The following is a 24,112-nucleotide window of genomic DNA, read 5'->3' on the forward strand; positions in this document are numbered from 1 at the left end:
TACATCGTACCACCTCAGATTGTCCCTGAGAGACTGTCAGTAATTCCCTTCTCTCTGTACCTTGAAGACCTCTGGCAAGAATGCATAGTCGAGGGGATAGTACCTTATGAGATGAAAAATAATGAAGAAGCGTCCGTTCCTTAATAGACAAAAGGAACTAGAAATCTGACCCTTCTTAAAATTCCAGGCCTGTGTCTTGAGAGTATCGAATTTGCCTAACCTCCTTTGCAGTTGTGGTCTAACTCTGACTCTACTTTCTTTAGCCTTTTAAAATGGAAGCCGACAGACAGTAGCTATAGTGACAAGAACTCTGCACTTGGAGTCAGAAAACACAGGCTTGAAGTTAGGAGCACTGATGCTTAACAGCTTGTGACTTTGGTCAAGTCTCAGATGAACTTACTCTTTTATCTGTAAAGTGGAAATAATGCCACCTACTTCACAGGCGATCAGGAAGAGCTGAAAGGTGTGGCCATGGCAGAGCCCCACCCAGTGCTTTGTGTGGAAGTGCTCAGTGCATGTCAGCTTCCTTCCATGCTTCAAAGTCTGCAGCCTTTCTCCTGTTGTCCTTCACTCACCCACAAAAGAATGATTTGGCATGCCGTATATGCTTTCATAGCTTCGAAATATAGGCTGTTAAGTTTTGTTTTCTGAGCCTCACATAATCAGATGAGTTATGTCTAATCAGCCAGAGATGCAGTCTTCTTTGGATAGTAACAGCTTTAGGTTTTGAAAATACGTTGCCTTCACTGCAATTTATTTTCTGTGCATCCCTAAAATGAGAAGCTGCTTTCCTCAGAATGTATCAGGAATTCTGTTTCTTAGCAACACCCCTCCCACAGGCAGTAAAAGACAGAACATAATTCCCTTTGGGCATTGGGAGTCTGCTCACAATACTGAAAATGTGGCCAATTTTCCCTTAGACACAGACTTAGTCATCAGTTCTCCACCTTTGAAAGACAATACATTTGAGACCCTTCAAAGTAAAGCGTTTGAAAGGTTTGGAACATTTCTCATTCCAATGCCTGCTATGTCAGGGCTTATGTGTAAAGATTTTACAGAATTTTAATGTATTAGGTCTTATAACATTGCTTTTCACCATCCAAAATTAAGAATGAAGGTTTTCTAATTCTAAGCTGTTTCCTCCCACTGCTTTCCAAGTTCACCATTCAAGGAGGTATAACAACTTTCTAGTTTTAACCACCAGCTGCACTCTTCAGTCTTATATTCTAGATTTCAGAAAATAAAAATTTTACATTTTAGTCATGTATAAAATAAGCTCATTGTACATGTAAAAGTTTATTTAAAGGTTAAAATCAAATAAATCCAACATTTATCTTATTTTGTTATCAACTTTGTCACCAAGTAATAATAGTTGCTACATTTACTAAGAAATTTTGTGCCAAGTGTTCTACTTAGCCCTGTACATTCTTTATTCATTCTTCATAAAAACTATATGTGGTGACCTAAGATTGAAGTTCTCCATAGGACATAATAGACACTCACTAGTGCTATGTTTTCCTGAGGAGATACAAGATTTATCAATGAAAGGTAATATGGGAAAGTAAATAAATGTTTCCCAAGTATAAAAAAAACAAACTTTCCTCTTTGTGACAGTATGGATGGATCTGGAGAACATTTTGCTAAGTGAAATAAACCAGTCAGAGAAAGACCATATGATTTCACTCATATATGGAATTTAATGAATAAATTGAACGAACAAGCAAAACAGAGACAGACTCATAGATGGAGAGCAGGCTGGCAGCTCTGGGAGATGGAGGTTGTGGAGTGCAGGGATCAAGCAAAAAAGAAAAAAAGAGACAAAGAACTCATGGACACGGACAACAGTGTGGTGACTGCAGTGGGAGAGGGGTGAGTGGAGGTGGCAGAGGGTGAAGGGGGAACAAATGGGAATGGAAAAATAAAATTTGAACATGAAAAATAAATAAATAAAAATTTAAAAACCCTTATGTGGTAGGTATTATTAATTCTCATTAACTATGGAACTGAGGCTTTAAAAGTAACCAGCTCTAGGTCACACAGCTAGTAAAAGAGATCCATGCACTTAGGTAATATATTAATCTTTGCACTCTAATAAATTATTTATTAATTCCCTTTTTTATTTTGTGTTCTGCTCATCACTACCTTTGACCTATTTTGTTGAATCTAATTAATAAATAAAACCACATGTAATTTTATATTTCTAGAAAAAGTAGTACCTAGTAGTTACTTAAGGAAACAAACACACTCATAATTAATACTTCATCCTTTAACACTGTAATTGTATGTTACAAAGAAGGTATATTGAATGAATTCAATGCAGTAAAAAAGCTCCAATGACCTTTGACTTGTGTTCTGAGCAGATCAGTTTCTCATCACCAGAGCCAGACTATTTTATCAGCTGTTTGACAAGTAGAGTAACTTACCACATCTTCTCTGCAATTCCATCATGTCCTGTGGGTAACTAGGAGACTAGCAAGCACAACAAATGTGGTCACAATTATTTAAAGTGTGTTCCCATCTAATGGATCTAATTTTTTCTTAGACACCTGACATTTGAATCACTATCATTTTCTATGGCTAAAAACATTCTTGTCATTATAACTTAATAGGCCACTCCTTAACTTTCACCCAAGTAAGTACTCCAGCAAATATACTCTGTTATGCTATTGGCACAATCCAACAAAGTGAATTACCTTTTAGCTATATATTAAATAGTGTCTTGGGAGGGATATACTCTCTCTTTTTCTCTTTCAGTATATACTCACATATACAATGTAAATTTAAATATACAAAATATACAAGGTCTGTACAGAAAAACTCCAGCCTTTGTTAGTGTAACAAGAGTGGTTTCTGTGACATTGATGTAACCTAGCAGCCAAGGAGAGTAGACTGGAATGCATATGTGAGAACAATGATGACTTCACCATACTAGTCAGTGAGTGTGGCAGACACCTTAAAGCGAGCATGTGTACTATGTGGCCGTCACATTCAAAATGACTGAGTAGAGCAACAAATCTTCATCAAATTTTGCATTAAACTTGAACATTCCTCTGCAGAAACTATTGCATAATTCAGAAGACTGCACTATAACTGGTGATTGGCAGCTTCATCATGACAACATGGCTGCTCATGCATCACGTCTCATAGAGTTTTTTGGCAAAACATCAAATCACCCAGGTGACTCAGCCCTCATTTGGCACCCTGCAACTTCTAGCTTTTCCCAAAACTAAAAGCACCTGTGAAATGGAAGCGATTTCAGACTGTTGATGAGATTCAGGCAAATACTATGGGACAGCTGAGGGTGACTAGAACTGTGTGAGGTCCCAAAGTGCCTACTTTGAAGGAGACTGAGGCCTTGTTGTCCTACGTACAATGTATCTTATATCTTCTTCAATAAATGTATTTTTCATATACATGTCTGGGTACCTTCTGGACAGTCTATATATGTAATATGTATATATTAAATGAAGTATCTCGAGGGTCAATATATAATAAATAATAAATGGAATGCTAATGATGAAAAGATCTATTAAATATACTTTTTTTCTTTTGACTACCTTGAGATGTTAGTCCATTGCTAGAGGCATATGAAATTCTCTTAATGAGCCATTAACCACTAAATGTTTCACATATGTGTAAATAAGAAAAATAAAAGTTGTACTTTGTACACCAAAATAACCCAAGCAAGCAAATTTCTTCTAGTAAATTAGAGGAAATGCAATATACAAACTTTCTTCTTCCTCTTTGACCTGGACATTGAAGGAAGATTTACTTGAGCTAGGTCTGCAGTGACTACAAGATGAAGACTGCTCTGTGGCTTGAAAGGTTCTTAGCCTCATTACAGGTTGCTCTCAGCAACTTTGTTTCTATTGTGGCAGAGGAAAAACAGTGTTCACATTCAGAACTAAATGCCAGGGGCATACTCAAGGTCACATAACACAATTATAATTCTATACTCTGCCAATCCATTAACAAAGTATAACTGAATTCTAGGGAGAATATCAATATAAGAATGACCTTGATTCAACTCTACTTTATAAAACTGAAAATCTCTTAATAACTCTGGTACTTGTGACCCAGCACAATTAGAAATGAGACTGGTGGACTAGCTTCGTACAGACTATCCACTCATCCCAACCCATGAAAACAGTGGATAAACATACCTTCTCTGCTCACCTCCTTCCAGTTTGTTTTTTTTTAAGATTTTATTTATTTATTTTTAGAGAGGGAAGGGAGAGAGAGAGAGAGAAACATCAATGTGCGGTTGCTGGGGGTCATGGCCTGCAACCCAGGCATGTACCCTGACTGGGAATTGAACTTACGACACTTTGGTTCCCAGCCCGCGCTCAATCCACTGAGCTATGCCAGCCAGGGCTCCAATTTATTTTTAATACATAGCTGAGTGAAAGAAAGACTCTTAAGTTTCAGAGATGAAGAGGGGAATTTAAAGCCAAAGTGTAAGTGCACAAGCTAATGCCAACATTCATGGATGTGGGGTGTCTAAAGACCAGGGACTAAAAGTTTAGCACCTACAGAAGGCACCTCCTATAATACCAATTAGAGAGTGAGCTGAAACTAAATTCTACATATGTCAGGAACCTGGGAAAGACGATTCCTTAAGTAAAGGGGCCAAGAAAACCTTAGCCTTCTAGTCCAGTGAGGCAGCAAGGAGCCTTTGTTGTCTATCCATGAATATCAATTGGGTTAAAAACAATATGCTTCCATGAGAAAGTAGAACTTTCTGCACAGAATCCAAAGTAACTTTGCTCTCTTCATATAGGATACTCAAGCTGAAATTTTAATATAAATACTGATTCTGGAACCACTGGGGTCCTAGTTGCTCTGGAGAGATATTGCCAAAGCCCTGGACACAGAGGCCTTCCACTTGAATACCACCTGATGAGCATAGCTATGGAAATAAAATTAGAACCTCTGGAAGGAAAGACTCCATCATGAAAAAAGCAGCCCTATCAACAAGAGGCTTAGCATCTAGGAACTGAGATAGTATAACTACAGGGTAGCATAAAGTACAGATGTTTAAAGAGAGGAGAGAAACTGAAAATGCAGTAAGAAAACTTGAACAAAATAGAACTTCTAAAAATAAAACATAGGCATTGAAATTTTAAAATTTCATAGATGTGCTACCATATTAGATAGATGGTAACACAATTAGTGAGTGGAAGAAAGGCTTAAGAAATTAGAGTCTAGTACAGAAGATTAAAGATATGAGAAAAGCTCAGAGACAAAGAAGAGACTGTAAGGTCTAACAATATATCAGACAGGAGTTCCAGAAGGGAAGAATAAAGAGAATGAGGAAGAGTCAGTAGGCTGAGATATAGTGGGTGATAATTTTCCAGAACTGAAGAAAGACATGAGTACACAGCCTGAAGACTCATACTTATGAGTCACAAGAAGGATACATATATAAATCCCACCTAATCACATCATAAGGAAATAGTAAAATGCTGAAGATGGAGAACATCTCAAAGTAAATGAGAGAAAAAAAATGAGTACCCACAATGGAACAAAAGATGACAGAAAACTTAGCAACATCAGAGGCCAAAAGATAATTGAATAGTTTCTTCAAAATGCTGAGGAAAAAGCTGTCAGTGAGACATAATTTAACACACACACAGTACTTACCTCCCCCTGCCTCAAAATAAGAGTATTAAAGGTACTCTATATATGTCTAAAGTCTGAAAATTAATAAACAGAACCCTCATTTAAAATGGAGTTGGGAAGCTAGAAAAGTGAACTCTCATTCACAGGTCACTCGATGCACACCACTAAACCCCAAAAGAAGAGGCATACCTTGCATCTCCAAAAGGAAGTGATACTATTTTACTGCCTCAGCAGAAGCAAGTTTTCTCGCCTAGTAACAGCTCATCCAATGGAAGACTGCCATAGCTATACTTGGAACTTACAGCTTCCTCTGATGGATGCTTCATTTACAAAAGCCCCTCCCAAGTTCATAAGAGTATTCCTTTGTGCGGACTTGCATACAGTTCACCATTTGCCTGCAGGCATGTCCCAAACTGCAATTCGTTTTTGTTCCCAAATATACCCATTTTTATAGAGAAATATCTTGCTGTCTATTTGTCACAGGTTAATAGAAGCATCTACACTACTTTAGAGGTAAGAAAATTTTTTCTCAAAAGAAATGGAGTGTGAGTAATAAATAGCACTATTAACTGGTAAATAAGTACATTTGAGCACAAACTAAAACAACCACCACAAAATACTGCATTTGGATGGAAGGAATATTAAAACCAAGGTGAACCGTCATTTTAGGTTTCTAACAATGTACAAAATTAGAGATATGTGATAAGAGCTAAAACATTCCAAGTTCCTCGCAGTATGGATAGCTCTAGTAAACCAGTATGCATGTTGTGTTAGTTTTCAAGGGCTGCCATAACAACTTACCACAAAGTTGGCTTAAAACAACAGTAATTTATTCTCCCATGACTGTGGAACCCAAAGTACAAGATTGAAGTGTCAAGAGAGCTAGTTCCTTCTGGAGGCTCTGAGGAAGAGCCTTCCTCTCTCCTAGCTCTTGAGGACTGCCACCCACCCTTAGCATTCCTTAATTTGTAGCTACGTCACTCGTCTCTGCCTCTGCCTATGCAGTTTTCCCCTTTGTGTTGGCTCTGTCTTCACGTGGCCTTCTCTGCTGTGTCTCCATGTTTTCTACTATTCTGTCTAGGAACATTCTTCCTTGGATTTAGAGCCCATCCTACTACAGGATGATCCAGTCTTAAGATCCTTCCCTTAAATACATTTTCAAAGATCTTTATTACAAATAAGATGCACTTGGAGGTTCTCGGTTGACGTATCTTTGAGAGACTACAATTCAAGCCAGTACACAGTATGTTAAAAATACTGTGTAAAATATGTGTAAAGGTTGCCACTAAAAAAAAATTTTAAGTGAAATATATAAATTCTAAATAAATAAGAGGGATAAAGAAATACAGAAATCAATCTCCTTGAAGGTAGGAAAAGAGAAATAATAGCTAAGCAAAAACATAGTAAAATAAGATGGTAGAAGTTAAGTAGAAATTAATTAGAAATAACTTTAAATGTAAATAAATTGAAAGTAGAATTTAGATGAGATTAAAAATGAAACAAAACAAAATCCACATATACCATGGCTGATCAAGTATTCACAGACTTTGGTTCCATTCTCCTTAATACCTTCCTTAATGCCTTAGCTCAGCAGGACGAGAGTACATTCTCACTTGATCAGTACCCTAAAACCATTTTCACCTGTGACATTAATAACAGATTATAAACAAAGGCCGTAGAATAGAAAAAAGAAAAAAGCTACTTTCAAACCAAATTGCCCACATTCTAATTCAGGGCTGTCAAACTCATTTTCACTGGGGGCCACATCAGCCTCACAGTTGCCTTCAAAGCGCTGAACGTAATTTTAGGGCTGTATATGTGAATTACTCTCCAACCGTTAGGTGAGAGCTCGGCACTGGCACAGAGTAAAAACAAGGTGCAGGGCGGGATAAAACAAGGTGGAGGGCCGGATTCAGTCCACGGGCCATGTGTTTGCCACCTGTGTTCTAACTGTATTTAAGGAGTTAATTTTGGAGGATCTGTTTCAAGGTTTTTAAAAAGTACTTTTAGATGGCTTAAAAGATTAACAAAAAGTTAAAACTGTGAGATTTATTTTTGATCCCTCACTTATCTTTATTCTTCTGCCAATTTTCTTTAAAAAAAATTTTTAAATTCCAGACTACAGAAAACAGATGTTGTTACTGAACCTGGTAGACTATGATTGATTTTCAATCATCGTGAGCACGAAGTGTACTGCATGGGCCAGATTTAATAAGTTCAGAATACAAAAATATGTCAACTGCAGATACATACATACTCCTGTAATTTTATGTAAAAAAAGTAAACATTTAAAAATAATATATAAAGTACAAATTTTAGCAAAATAATAATGTTAAAAAGATGAAGAACATTCAGTCAACGGACTATGCACTTTTCCTCTAACCCTCATTTTGACAAAAAGATGAAAGAGCCAGCCAGACCTAATGTGAACTATGTTTTCTTAAACTAAACAATGTAATATATAAGCAATTTTAATTCAATACCTATCTCAATTCTTATTATACCTAAAAGTCAGAAAAACCTTCTGCCCTTCAGAATACAATAGAAAATTAGCTTTGTTTGCCTCCCCCCAAATACTGCCCTCTTCAGTGGTGGGATTGTATTAGTAATCTTTACATCCCTGACTCGTTGCATAGTGTTTGACGATCAATAGGTTTATTGAATGTGTGCATTTACATGATAAATTTCCCCCAAATTTATTTCCCTTTGACCATAAAGACCCTTTCCCCTAAAGTTTTAGTATATTGGCAGTTGAGAGGAGTTAAGTTCCCATAGTCTGACTCAATGATATTCCTTCATGTTATGGTAAAAAGTGGTTGGAGCCTAAAGAAAAGCCAATGCACTCAATACAGAGCACTGTGAGGTATTATGAGGGTCACCAGCAATTCTCATATTTTAGTTTTTAGCACAAATTTTTTCAGTATTTAAACATGGAGAATAATTTCCTTTTAATAAATACTCTTAGACAATTAAGACTCCTAACTTTGCTCCCACCTACTCCCAACAAACCTCAAACATTTCATTTTTTAAGGTCTAAAGTGGGAGGAAGACAAATTCCACCAACTGAAACTTTTAATTCTATTTTGATCATCACAATTCTAAATTTAACATAGAAGTCTAGAAAGTCAGCAAAAGCATAAAGAAAATAGAGTTAGATTCGTTGAACAATCAGCTGAGACAGGAAGGATAGCCAGTTTAGATTGCAATAGGTTAAACATACACATTTCTACTTTAACATTTTATACACTTTTATACACTTCCTTATTTTGATGGTGAGCTATAGTTTAGTCAGATTCTTACACTACAGAAAAGTTATACTTCGATGTCTATACAAAATAGTCATTAAAGAAAGTTTTGCTGGGAACAAAGGTGCTGCCTTAAGTAATGCTGGGAAATGGTATCTGGATACTGTAAGGCTAACAAACAAAAAGAATTAGAAAAAACGTACATAAGCATTGTATCTCATAGGTAAATTTTTCACAAGGTACTTACTGGGTTAGCAGTTCTGAAACTACATTACATGTGACCTAGGGTTGAAAGAATAAGTAAATAAATTGCAGAGAATGAGAGTTAGGTTTCTCACTGACAGAGAAAAAAGTTACAAATAAGCAAAAGGGGACAACTGGGATGAATCCTGTGGTACTGGATCAGGAGTTGGAGATATCAGTATACACTCAGGCTTATTTTAAATACATACAGATAAATACAGAAGGCATTATAGATATGTCTGTATGTACACACAGTCAACAAGAACAACCAACAATCAAGACTGGGATTTTAAATGCCATTCTCCAATTAAAGGAATAGTTCTTTAGAGAAATGGCTGACTCTAGGGCTGGGGCAAAGAATATAAGGATGAGCCTGGAGTATCTTGTAGTGCTAGAAAGTGAGGACGGGCTAAGGGGGAAAAAAGAGGGTAATGTCAAAAGACATAACTCCTAAGGGCCAAAGTGAGAATAATTTGAGCTTCAAAATAATCATAGTATTTTATTATAACACACAAAAATAAAATACATATCCTTGAGCCTATATGAAAATTAGTTGAATGATAAGTTAACAAATCTCCCATACATTAGAATTCCAAATAATATATGTGAATATTCTCTCTGGACAATACAACTTAATTCCCCTCCTCCATGAGCAGGCATTGGACTTAATGGCTAACTTTCAAAGAATACATGTGGAATTGAAAAAAAAATGTAGCTCTCCAATAGAGAGAGAACCTGGTAAGGTTGATATCACCAGTGATAAGTCACACTGGTATCATGTTCTGCTTATGTGATGTAATAGAAAAGCACTTCCACTCCGTGGCATTCTTCCCCAGAAAATGATCATCCCAGTAAAATCATGAGAATCTATCAGATAGATTAGAATTGAGGGACACTTTACAAACTGTCTGACCAGCACTCTTCCCAAACATCAACCTCTAGGAAAACAAGGGAAGATTAAGAAACTGTTACAGACTGAGAAGATAGAATAGCCAAATGATATTATAGTGCTAAATTGGTCTCAGGAATAGAGAAAGGTCATTAGTAGATTAGTAGAAAAACTGTGAAACCCAAATAAAGTATATAGTTCAATTAACTATGTTTTGCACCAATGTTAACTTCTTAGTTTTTGTAATCTAAATTTGATAAGCAGGTAACACCTATGATGCTAACATTAGGGGAAGCTAAAGGGTATACGCGAACTCTGGAACTACTTTTGTGACTTTTCTGTTAATATGAAATTTCTCCAAGTTTTTAAAAAACCTTGAAATAGGCCCTAGCACCTCTCTCTCAGCTTGGGTTTGACCTACAGGCGCCCAAGAGAAGGCGGCCTTCTCAGCAATGTTCACGCTCTCCCCTGTTGTGATGCTTCAGCACACCTGTGGCCAGGCCATCTGCCACACTTGTGTGGCCATTTGTTCAGGTATATGGTATGGGAGGTCGCTACTCCAGTTCTTTATTCTGCTGCCTCTAAACAGAATAAACTGGAACAAGTAGAAAAGGAATTGTTGAGAGTAAAACAAATCTCGAAGGAATAAAAAATGGCTGCCCCTATTTCAAAACCCTACATAAAGCATTCCGTTCAAGTGAAAAACCTGAGTGACATGACTGCATGAGAGGTTTTCTCCCTTCACATCCAACTTCACTTGCTGAAAACGGTTGCTCGAACAATCCCCCTGGAGTCATGCCTGCCTTTTCTACCATGATGAGTGTCCACCGTGGAGGAGTGCCCTGCAGTGAGCAGTGCTTCTTCTTTAAGTGAAGCCACCTTCTGAATTAAGAATGGTCCTAAACAGCTTCCTAAATAAAAACCAAATGTTAAGAGTAGAAGTTAAGATTGACCCATCAATCATGGGTGGAATGATTGTCCATTTTGGAGAAAGATATGTTGACTTTTCTGCAAAAACCAAGATTCAGAAGCTGAGTAAGCTTATGCGGAAAGTTTTCTGAAACTGCTGATTTTTGTGTCAGTGAAAATTCTTAAACTTGAAGCAACAATGCTTCCTCAACAGAAATGTCTTGAAGTATTCAAAGAAATAAAAATATTCTACAACTCTGCTAATTTGTATAATTCATCTGTAAAATAAAAAAATTTTCCTAATTCAAACATATTAAGACTTGTTCAAAGTCAGCCAGTGATATAGAAAGAGAACACTACACATACCAGTTTATTTTTAGGATTATAGAAAAATCAAAAAGGTTTAAATGTATAAACTCTTTGTGTGTAACTAAAGATTCCACCGTTTCTTTATAGTTACATTTAGATGAATAGAAGGTATCCTAACATCAGCTACTCCAGAAATAAATAAAAAGGAATTGTTGCCCACTGGCAAAAAATGTGGACTTAGGTTGCTACTTGACTTTTTTTTGGTCTAAGATTACCCTGAAAGGACATGGGTAGTATCTCTAATTTTTCCCTTAACACTCCATTATAAGCAGGTCACATTCATTTAAATTCATCCTTAACCTAATTCTATTTTCAGAATTTCCCCAAACTTAGCTACCACACACTACTTTAACAATTTGTCCTGAAGAATTTAAGATTTAAAACACGCAAAACAAAATATACCAAGCATTAACTGTGTATACCTGGCAGATTAGATTGGTTTTCTTTTTGCTTATTTTTCAAAGTCTTCTACAGTGAATGGATACAGTAATCATCATTTGGCACAGTGCCTGGTACTGCAGGGTTCAGTATTCTTGACTGAGTACTCAACTGGCATTACTTCTATTAAAGAACCAAGGTGGGCAGTCTTCCGGAACCGAGACCCAGCAGCCACCTGTAAAGGTACCAGGGCCAGCGGAGGGCATGTGGAGACAGGGTAGGGGTGGTCCTGGGGAAGAGGCTCCAGAAGTGACACTTAGGATAACCCTCCAGCAAGAGAACTTCGGCCTTCCCTTACTCAAACCACCTCTTCAATGGTGGAGGGGCTGGGAAGGACCATCCAGAACAGTCTGTGAAGACCGGAGGTCTCTCTCCTCGGAGTTCCCCAGCGGATACTGTCACAGCACACCCACAGGGAAGCTTATGCCCTGCCATCACCACCAACACATGGACACCAGTCCCTTCTGCCTGGACATCCTGGAGGACAAGTGGTCAGCCCTGTGACATCAGGACCACCCTGCTCTCTGTGCAGGGCCTGCTGGGAGAACCCAACACCAATAGCCCTCTGAATGCACATACTGCTGAATTCTGGAAACACCTACCACCTTTAAGAATCTGCAAGAAACCTTAAAACAGGTCTCCCTCCAAGAGCCCCGACCTGGCTGTCCAGCCAGCTTCCCCGCATTGTCCTTATTTTTTCCTCGGATGGTCTGTCCTCTTGTCTTCTTTGTTGGACTTTGTTATATCAAGCTGCGGTGTCATTTTTTTGTTTGTTTGTTTCGTTAAGCCCTTGTGATCAGTACATTATTTTGTTAAAAACAAAAGAATCAAGGTGCCTACTAAACTAAATATCACCACACGTATCCTCTTTAGCTTTATAATCTACAAAGACATCCAATTATAAGAATGAAAAAATTTTTTAAAATAAACATTAACCCTACGATCAATTAGTACTGGTTACCTATTATGTAAACAAGGGAATACACCTGACAAAGTTACATTCTTTCAGAAAAGGAAAAAAATAAGGCTCAAATATATATTAAAAATAAATTAAGTATAGGTCACTTTACAAGAGACTTCATTAGAAAATTTTGGAGATAATTTTTCTACAATAGGCTAAATCTTTTTTTCCATTTTTATTTTTGACAATACTTTAAACCACTCCATTCCTTGACTTACACCAAAGTTCACAGTGGTTAATAAGCACCTGGGCATTACTACTCATCAAATCCTTCTTTAATGTGAACATACCTTAAATGTATTTTTTATAGTTCTAAAGTTTCAATTTTTAAGGCAGAGAATAGTAGTTTCTCTTTTGATATCAAATATTAGAAAATTATATAATTAAGATGATAATATAAAGCTGAGTCAATTTCACTAGAGAAAACCTTATTTAAAAGAATCTTTATACAAAATGTAAGGTAATGTGACATCCAGGAACCAATTTTTTCAGAACTGCAAAACCCCAAAATTACGCAAGAAAGAACCTGCTGATAGTACACACATGGCAGGGGGAGGGAGGAAGATTTTAAAATCTTTAAAAAATAGAGTATCTTGAGTAGAGTATCTTGAACATAGTAGTATGACTTTTCCTTGTTCAAGTCCTTGAAAGTCCTATCCTTTTAAATTTAAATTTCCTTTTAAATACTGGTGGTGGCATTCAGGGGCAATCACAGAACCAAGGGCAATAAATAAGACTAAGCTTTAAAAAGTTGGTGTCAAAGGATGACAAAGCCTGTACGATTCAAAAGGGAAAAGTCTCCTCAATTAGATATTTCAATCTAGGCTTGGAGTTTGGAAATCACAGCCAGTGCATTTTCTGGACCTATTAAAGCTTTCTGTATTAAGAAACTTGAGATAAAAAAAAAGATAAGTAGTTAGATTTTATTGGGTTGGCTAAAAAGTCCATATGTTTTTTTCCATAAAATAAAAGACAACAGTTTTCATTTTCACCAAGAACTTTATTGATTTGGATATTTTGAGTATGTTGGCTATCTCTCATATGGTATAACATGGATTGTTCTCAACGACTATCTTGCTTTGCTATCAACTTCAATTGGTCTACCCAACTGCGGGGCATTTTCCAGCAAGAAATCTCCAGCATGAAACTTTGTACTTTTGACGTGTTCAATTAGTCACCACACCTTCTACATACACTGCACAAATCATTTTTTGGGTTTCAGTTGTGTTTTTACCTTTCTTGAAATAACAAAGCAGAATATGCTGAAAATGTTGCATATTTTCTTTCCTCTTCAATATTAAAATGGCTACACAAAAATTCACCAGTTTTGTTTTAAATGCGCACTGATAATGACAACTGTCACTATACAATCTTAAAATTGTTTTGAATGAAGTTAAAGACAACTAAGCACTACTAGGGCCATCGTAGGGAAAAAAAACAAATGAACCAAACGAACTTTTTGGCCAGCCCAATTATGATTTAAAAGTGATAAAAATTTATAAAACTTACCTTCATAGCAATATATTTACAACACACTTCTGATACTTAATACCAAACCAGTTTAAAAAAACAAACAAACATGAACAAAAGTCTTCCCATCTTTAGCTTCTGTGAGGTTTACTGGAAAAAATTTTGAATAAACTGTGCCTAAATCATCTTTTTACATAGAATATTAATAATAATATATGCTATCTGAAGTTCTAACTGACCATAAATTAGATGTTTTTGAAGCAGAGTCCACTATCAAAAGCATTAAGGTAACATCAATCAAATATTAAGAGTTAATAATACACTTGTATTTGGTGCAAATGTAATTTTATTAAACCTTACAATGAATGTTGTGGCATATCATTTTCCATTGTGTGACAACTTATTGGCTGGCACCTGAATACAGTACTTCTTTTGAAAAATACACAATGGGAACTGACAAAAGGGAGAGAAACTAGTTATAAGGGCAAAAAAAAAAAAAAAAAGATGAGCAGTTAATTTTAGTTTCCTTAGTATCTAACTCTAAAATGGTTAAAGTTCCAAGCAATAAAGCTGTTACACTGCACAAGAATATTATCTCATTCAGCCCCAAAAATTCTGATAAAATTAATTTACAAGGATTATTATACCTGTAAAATTCAACCTAAGGTTTCTGCTGGGTAATATGATTTTGAAGAGCTATTTCTTCAAATATAACTTCACACTTTTTCCAAGTCACTGTAGATGTGGGGAGCGGGTCTCTAAAACATTAGGTAGCCACTTTACAAGTGAGCACTTACTTCAAAATCATACTGGGCACCAAATTATCTCTTGCTGACTTGGGCTTATGTGCCTGTCATATCTATGGGTAAGAAAATGCAATCTTTAAAATCTATAATCCACTTGTCTTTATAGAGTGGTACTGACTCTGAGTAAAGTGACCATCTCTTTTACAGAAATGATCACTAGTGGAACATCTAAAATGCAGCAGGCCTTAACAGGGCATTTTAACTGAAATGTAATCAGAATTTAGAGCTTAACTTCAGCCAACATCACCATGCTACAGTGTAAAGTTTAGATTGACTCAAATGAGTACAATGAACTCATTAAGTATTAAATTACTCATCTTAGGTTTAAAAAATAACAAAAATTTTATTTTATTCTTTCTCCCAACAACTTTGAGAATACTTTCTGACAAAGGCCTAAACAGTGTCCGAGGTCACATTTATTAACCAACCTCCTCTAAAATAAAATAACCGACAATGTTAAGCTAGTAAACTAATTTTTCAAGCACTCCTAATGGTATTTGCAGAGATGGCAAACAAGAGAATTGTATCCTAAATGAAATAAGGCATTTCAGTTATCAAGACTGAGGAACAATTTTAAGTTATCTATAACTGAGCAATAGAAAAATGCTAAGAAATCCTTATTTTATACTAGAGTTGCACAATTCAAGTTCACTTGTGAAACAGTGTGAGGTGTGCCTTACTATAAGAGCATGTAGGTCCTCCTACTCCCTCCCCAAAGAGGAGGAGGAAATATTAAATCACTTAAAAATCTAATTGCTCATCTTTTACCCAAAATTTATTGAGATCAACATATGTATATTTACTTGCAAAGGTTTTTGTTTTTAAAAAGTAGTTCATATACAATTCTTACACCACAAGGTTAATGTCAATGATTTCAAAATACTGATGTTTGATACTTCTAGCTATTTGTCCAAATCACAAGTTATTCTTAATATATGCAGTTCATATTTCATCAAATCTGCCCATGGTAAGATTAAAATTCCTTCATCAAAAGGCTGGAGAGTGATCATTTAAATTCAATTCACATTTGTCAATGGTGAAATTAAATTTACAACCTAGTAAAATAAGGATATCTTTTTAAAAATTAAACTTCAACTATTTAACCAGAAAGACAAATGCTGTTTTGCCTATTTACTACTCTTCATTACTATCTTTTATTGAATAAAGGTGAAATAAACCTAATGTGGCGGTTTGCAATGATGACTCCCTAAATACCATTTCATCAACTCTCAGAATAAAATGTCAACACAAAAATCCAAGTAATACAGCTCATTAAGCTCACAGGTAAAAATGAATTTTTCTCAAAACAATAAGAAGTTTTTTATTCATAACAATTTTATTAAGACATTTGCAGGGCAAATATGCCATCATAAATTTTATTCTGAATAATAAAGTGCTGAATGATAATTACCTGAATCTTTTTTAGTACTTTCCACTTAAGTTAAAAGAGCCCTTTCTGTGGCATTGGCAAAGCTGTTTAAAAACACCAAAAAAAAAAAAAAAAAAGGAAGAAAGAAAGAAAGAAAGAAAGAAAAAGAAAAGCTAACTTTCAGTAAGGGAAAAGGAAGCACTGCAACCTTTTGTGTTTAACTACAGTGGCAAATAATTGAGACCAAAGTAATTCATGCAAGTTATCTTTAAAGGTATACTAAAAGTTGAAGAAAGAAAGAACACTTACTGACCGTTGTTACTATGGCAGTAAATTGCATACTTAAATACCTTAATTATCCTAGATGCCTAGATCTGGCTTGGCAAGCATCATGCCACTGACATGCTTTAGCTCTTTTTGTAACTAAAGGTGATTTGCAGTTCAATTACTGAATATTTCAATGTGACTCATTAAGCTTCGTGATAAACTTTAGGTTAAATTTAAGCAAATTCTCTATACCTAATCACATCATCAGCACAAGCAAGACAATGCTGGCATAGCATGAAAGGTGGGTCATTTTAAAAAGATTCTTCCTTTTATTGCATGATATATTAAGATGACAGACCTAAATTTCAACTGGGTTAATGAGTTAGAATAGATTTGTTTCCCAAATTTAGCACACAATAATTTCAGTGGATTAGAGATAGAAATCTCAGATGTTGGGTTATAGGGGGGAAGCTGGAGCTCAGGTAGCTAACCAATAGCTCTAAAAACTGTCATGCTACAAGAGTACTGTCATAAAATGAACTTTGTAACAAACTCAACAGTATTTTGAGTTGAAGTTGACCAACTGCTGCATAGAAAATATGCTATCATACAACAGTCAAGTTTAAGCCAGTGCGTAGAGAAGATAAAGCACTTATGGTAACTGCAAATGGTAACAAGTCCATCAAGTTTGTATGGCCTACCATGGGTCCATAGGGGGTGCAGGTAGAGGATGATAAGAAATGGTTAGGAAAAAAAATGAAGTGGAAATGAGAGAAGCTTGGAGAAGGAGAAGGAAGAAGCAAAAAAGAAAGACCTTCAATTATATAAAATTCACAAACCAGGAAACTATAGACACCACTGAAGCATGGTTAACTCGGTCCTGAACACCCAACAGCAAGCAAAACCAGAATGAAAACCAGAATAAGCCTTTGGCAGACAATTTTAAAAATTTGAATATGACATTACATTTCTCAATAATTCACAAACAATATATTATATGGTATATTTATATTAAATACTGGGAAACCAATCCTGTAAATTTGATGCTTATAATGCTTTAGCTAATGAGAGCACAATGATATCAAGCTAAATGAATGCTGGTGTTATCACAACAGTGCTCATTTATGAAACAACTGTTAACAATTCGCGCTTTGACAGTGCTGAAATACAGTCAAATTATCATCTGTGAAGTGACACAAAGGTCTCTAGCTTTTCTGGAATATGCCCTTTGTAATATATTCTATGATTTACTATGACACGAGCAGCAAGACACTGCAATGTGGTATGATTTATGGGCTGGATCAAATTTTTGGCTATTTCCTTTTCATCCAGTAAGTCACTAGCAGTTTGTTTGTGCAAGTTTGTCGCATCAAAATGTGCACCTGATTTGATAAGGAGATTCATGATGTCTGGATGGTTGTTTAGAGCAGCAATATGTAGGGGACTGTTGTCATCGGAGTCTCTGACGTTCACATCAGCACCACATTCTATCAGTATTGCAGTAACTTGCAGAGATGGAAATTTACAAACAGGGTACCGCCCTACACATGTAGTGTTCTTGTCCACAGCCAGATGAAGAGGGCTGAAGTTATTCTTTCCCCTTGGATGCAGCTTAAGAAACCTGTATATAGTCTGTTTTTTGAAATGGTCCTGTTCTAGAGTGCAAGGAACTTTTTCTAACAAGCAAATTAAGTGCAAAATGATGGAAAGAGCCTTATTTAACTGCAAAGGGTCAGCTGGACACTGAGTCTGTTTGATAGCACGCTCTATTTCAAGGACACTTTTGCACAGTATGCCCATAAGATCATCAAAGGTAACAGTGGTGCCCAGCAGGCCTTTAGCCCTATCCTGTAGCATAAAAGAGAACAGTTCTGCAAAAGATAATAAGCTGCTAGCAGTCATTGGGCTTAAAGGGTCCAAATTGTTCTGCTGCATATCCAAAGCATATTTCCATAGGTTGATGCATCGTTTGAAATTTCCAGAGTCTGCATAAACAGCGCCTCTATATCTAATATAGTAAGAGGTATCAGGATGAGAAGGACCCAGAATACGTTCTCTAATTAATAGTGCCTGCATTCTCATTTCATCAGGATCAGCAATAAGACCTTCTAGCTCTTCTGAACTGTTTACCTCCTTGGCATAATCATAAGCCATTATTAGTGTCTGAGGTACTGGTTTGCTAATTATATTAGTCCTATCACTGTATCTCATGTTCATTGCCTTTTTCCAGTATTTCAAAGCCCCAAGTAGATCTCTTTTTTTATCTACAAATGTAGCTCCCAGAAGCTCTAAAGCATTGATCCGCTCTGTCTTGCTGGTCTGTGCATGATGAGTCAGAAAATCCACAATATTTGTGTGACCCGTCACACTTGCTGAAAGAAGGGGAGTCATTCCATAACCATCCTTTTCCATCTTGGCACAATACATAAGAAGCATCTTCATGATGTCCAAACTTCCAGATTCTGCGCAATCATGCAGTGCAGTATTACCTTAAGGGGAGGGGGGAAAAAGATAAAATATTGATACAGTGTAATGCATGCATATACTTTAGAACCTAAAGAAACACAGGCAGCTCTAAACCACCCTTGATGTGACATTCTTTAATTTGGTTACAGAAAAGAAAAAAATGATCCCCAGCTCCTAAAACTAGTGTCTGATACATACTAGGGATTAAAGAAATACTTGTTATATTTGTTGAATAAATGAAATAACCAAATTAGGCATGAAAAGATATCCAAAGATGAAATTCAAAACTAATCTGGCCTCTTGGTATTTTAAAATAATGTTTTCAAGTGCATATTCTAAAACTAAAAACTGATTAAATTAATCAACTATTCACAAGTTTTGCTGATAGTCACTTAACTTTCTGAGTGAGCTTCCAAATTTGGAAATGAGAAACCTAGTCTATAATATTTAAGATTCCCCAATTTAATTCTAATAGTAGACAGAAACTATTTTTTTCCTTATTTTTGATTGCCAGGAGAACTTCAACTGTTTTAGTCAAAAAATGTTGGTAACAAAAGTACTTTCCTCAAAAAGCTCCCAGAAGAAAAACACGTCCAGTGAAATCTGAAAAATATGTGGGTAGTTCAATACGAACTTCAGAAGGAGACATCTGAAGTGTCATTTCACAATAGATTATTTCCCACTGTAATTTAATTTTTAAACAATCTTTTTAGATGTACTAAATGTTCTAACACTGGCTTGTTCTTCCCACATATGGATTAAACTGACAACAGGCACTGGCACATTAGTGAAGACCTGTATGAAACATATTAAGACATTATAACCACCCAAGTATTTTAGCTATTTAAGTTTAATTATAAATATTTTACTAAGTACCAAAACAAAAATTACCACGCAGACCTTTGATATTCATACATTGTTTACAGAAAATTTTAACAGTGAGTCATTTTAGGCATGTGTACAGAAAAAGAGTTAACATAGCTGGCTGCGACAACTATCCTTAGAAAGGCCTGGCTGCAAGGTCACTGGCTGGCCATCTGGGAACCTGTCTGGGAAACAGTTTCAAGACATAAAACTTTTCCTAGATGATAAGGGTAGTTCACTATACAAACAATGCAGTTTATGCTGAAAAATGTATTTTTAAAAATCTGTCTGGTGTCATGTAAGAGCTAACAAGGAGACAACAACTGGGAAAAGAAAAAATTAGAGAAGCAAAACCCACAATTTGGGGAAGGTTCTCCCAAAGGCCTCTATCAATTCTGGGAGAGGCAGGTGAAAAACTGAGCAGAGCTTCTGACAACCTTACAGGACTACATAAGAAAACTGGAGTCTGGAGCCCACTAGGAAGGGAACTTTAAAATCCCCCTATACTTTGGGCTATAGCTCTGAAGGTCTAAACTCTAGAAGTTAAGGTGAACTGCAAATAGATTAGCCATCACAGGAATGAAAATCCAATTTAAAATCCTCTCAATATTAAAGTAATCCAGGATTGCTTATTTACATAACAAGAGCCAGAACCATACACAAAAACTATTTAGAAGACGTCATACTAGGACTCAAGTTATTTTTTACACTATTCATATATGATGTTTGGTATACAATCAAAAATAATAGAAAACAAGAAACCATAACACAAAAACCAAGAGAAATAAGACCTGATAGAAAAGCCCAACAGAATGTCCAGATAATACCCTTACCAGATACTGACTTTAAAATAACAACTTTGCTTAGCATGTTCAAAGCAATTAAAAAACAATTTTGATAATTAAAGAATCAGAAACTACAAAAGAAAAAAATCTCCACCCTAGAACTGAAAGACTCAGTGGGCGGCTTTAAAAGCAGATGACATACAGCTGAACAGAGAAGTAGGAACGAGAAAATAAAAGCACAGAGATGAAGGGATGCCAAAGCAAAAGACTGTGAGAAAAAGAGGGGATGTTGTCAGAAGGGTTGATGTAAAATCAGAATTCTAGTGGAAGAACATGCCCCAAAGCCAATATCTAAAAAGATAAAGTGTGAGAATTCTCTGAAGCTGATCAAAGATTAAACTATAAATTTATTATATTTTAAAAAAACACCAAAAGAGATAAATTTTTAAAAATCACCTTTGAGGCACACTACAGCAAAACTGCTAAAACCAAAGAAAAGAGAAGAATCTTAAAATCAGATAATAGGTTGACAGGACCTACAAAAGACCAACAGTTAGATAGACAGGAAAGTTTTCATCAGGAAAAACAGAAGCCAGGAATCAACAGAATGTCTTAAAATAAAGGAACATAACTGCCAAGTTAGAGTTCTATACCCACATCAAGAATAAATGTAAAACAAAGGACCATTTCAGGTGAGAAAGAAAGGCAAAAAAATGAAGACATTTATTACCAGCATACATAAATTAAATACTATAGGGTGTCATTTAGGGTAAAAGAGGATAAGCTACACAGAAGCCTGGAGATATGGGCATAAACATCCAAGAGTAATTTGTGAGAATTCTAAATAAATATTGTCTTTAAAAATAATGTTTTTATTAACTTTAATAACTTTAAAAATAATGTCTCAAAGGGCTTGAAATACATATAGAAGCAAAATACCTGACAGCAATAGTATAAAAGTAAGAAAGGTATTTGGAGATAAATTACAGAGTGGGGCAAATATTAACTTACTAAGTTGTGAGTACACACAACACAGAGTTTACTCTTGTACTATTAGGTATTATCACATTATTTTCCACTTGAACAACTGTAAACCTACTTTTGCCCCATGTTTTCTAAGATTTCTACATTTCTTGGAAAGAGGTAATGTTAGAAATTTACGTTAGCCTTTGATAAGTCAAAGTAGTACTATCTAGGGCAGAGGTGTCAAACTCATTTTCACTGGGGGCCACATCAGCCTCCGAGGTTGCCTTCAAAGGGCAGAATGTAGAGCTCCTTGCTCCTAGTTAAGGAGTAGTTACATTTATACAGTCCTAAAATCACATTCAGCCTTCTGAAGGCAACCACAAGGCTGATGCCTTCCCAGTGAAAATAAGTTTGACACCCCTGATCTAGGGTAACCACTAACAGAGAATATACAAATAATTACTATATATTTTCTAATATGGAGAAAAAAATAACAAAAAATAATCTAAACAAAGGCAAAAAAGAGAAGCAAAGAATACAAAACAGGTAGGGCAAATAAAACCCAAAAAGTAGTTAGGAGATTAAAACCAAAATTTATCAGTAATTATATTAAATGCAAGTAAACTAAATGTTCCCATTACAAGACTGAAACTGTCAGACTAAGAAGACAAACACATAAAACGCAACTGCATGCTGCTTGTAAGAAACACACCCTAAATATAAGAGGAAAAAAGGCTGAAGTGAAAAGATAAAAAAAAATATTTACTGTACTCTATGCAAAAACTAACCATAAGAAAGCAGTTTGATATTATAATAAATTATTAGATTAAGTAGATTTTAAAGTAAAGTGCATGATTAGAGATAAAGGAAAAACATTTTATAGTGAGATAGAATTCAAAACAACATAAAGATAAAATTCCAGATTTGTTTTCATCTGAAAACACTGGTTTGAATTATATAAAGCAAAAATCCACAGAACTACAAGGAAAATCAGACAAATCCACAATTATAGGACATCCGAACACGCTGTTCTTACTCAGTATAAAAGACCAAAACCAACAGGCTGTAGAAGACCTGAACACAATTAACAAACAATTTAACTAACATATAAATGAACACTAAATTCAAAACCTGTAAAATACCATTTTTTCCCAAGGATACATGGAGTGTGCACAAATACAGATCATATATTCTATGCCATAAAGTGAGTCTCACACAAATGTCAAGAGATTGAAATCAGAGTATGTTTCAAATTCACAACACAAATTAAGATATCAAAAACAAACAAAAAACTAGAAAAAATATCCATATATATATGAAATTTTAAAATATGCTTCTAAATAACTCATGGATCAAAGAAGAAATCCCAATGAAAAATAGAAAATATTTTTCACTGGATAATAGTGAAAACATTAAGTAACAAATCTTACGGAATATGGCTGAAACTGTACTTAAATGTACATTAGAAAAGAGGAAAGGCTCTTTAAAAATTACCTAAGTTTCCATCTCAAGAAGTTATAGGGGAAAAGCGGCAAATTAAAACCAGAAGAAGTAAAAGCAAATAATAAAAAGCAAAGAAGAAAAAGGGATCAGTATGCTGGCACAGCATTTTTTATTTTCCTAAGTTTTATATAACCACTGCCTCTTTGTAATCTTATATTAATAACTATGCAAAGGTAGAGAAAATAAACTTACTCTAAAAGTAGAAAACAGAGTAAACATTAGTAGTAAAACAAACCCATGTTTCTCAATCGCCATTTCAAGGTACTAGTCATTTCTGAGCACTGGTCATATCTTAAATGCCAATCATACTAAAATCCAATGAATAAGTTATACCTAATACAAACCCAACCTCATAGTAAAACTCTTACCAATCACAACTTTCCAACTCAAAAGCTTTCATGCTTCCTCTAAGGAAACAGCTGAAAATCTTTAAGATGGCTTTCAGAATTCTACTGCACTGATTCTCCAAACACCATTTATGTGGGGGTGGGAGGGCAATGAGGAAGAAATCTATAGTTTAGACATCATGGTACGTGAAGTAAAGCTTAATTGTGGTTAGTGGGAATACATTATGGGAATTGGATTGTAATGACAAATATTTCCCTACCCTACCTCTCCAGCCTCATTTCTTATCACCTCCAATATGAATACTGCACTGTGAATCTAGCCCAGGAGATGGCAAACTTTTTTTTGTAAAGGGCTAAGTAGTGTTTTAGGTTTTGCAGGCCCTAAGGTCAACTGCCTTATAGTAAAAAGGGATCCACAGGCAATATAGCAGTCCCCCTTATATGCAAGGGATACATTCCAAGACCCTCAGTGGATGCATGAAACCAAGGATAGTATGAAACCCTCTATGTATATGATTTTTCCTATACATATATATCTATGATAACGTGTAAACTACCCTTGCACTTACAAGCCATTTAAGTAAAATAAGGGC

The 24,112-nt window shown here is 35.6% G+C and overlaps 1 protein-coding gene and 1 pseudogene across 4 annotated transcripts in view; one reads left to right on the forward strand and one right to left on the reverse strand.

Moving 5' to 3' along the window:
• The first annotated feature begins 10,476 nt into the window (after positions 1-10,476).
• Positions 10,477-11,060, forward strand: LOC123818050 (annotated as a pseudogene).
• Positions 11,061-14,474: 3,414 nt separating this feature from the next.
• FEM1C (fem-1 homolog C) overlaps positions 14,475-24,112 on the reverse strand; it is a 28,244-nt gene continuing 18,606 nt past the window's right edge. For all 4 annotated transcript variants that reach the window (XM_045837976.1, XM_045837975.1, XM_045837977.1 and 1 more), the window contains exon 3: positions 14,475-19,077. In XM_045837976.1, coding sequence (XP_045693932.1) covers positions 17,768-19,077 — 1,310 coding nt within the window. In that variant the 3' untranslated portion in view covers positions 14,475-17,767. The remainder of the gene's footprint in view (positions 19,078-24,112) is intronic.

Source organism: Phyllostomus hastatus, unplaced genomic scaffold (assembly GCF_019186645.2).
Source record: "Phyllostomus hastatus isolate PE091 unplaced genomic scaffold, TTU_PhHast_1.1 phas_contig_254, whole genome shotgun sequence".
Taxonomy (NCBI): domain Eukaryota; kingdom Metazoa; phylum Chordata; class Mammalia; order Chiroptera; family Phyllostomidae; genus Phyllostomus; species Phyllostomus hastatus.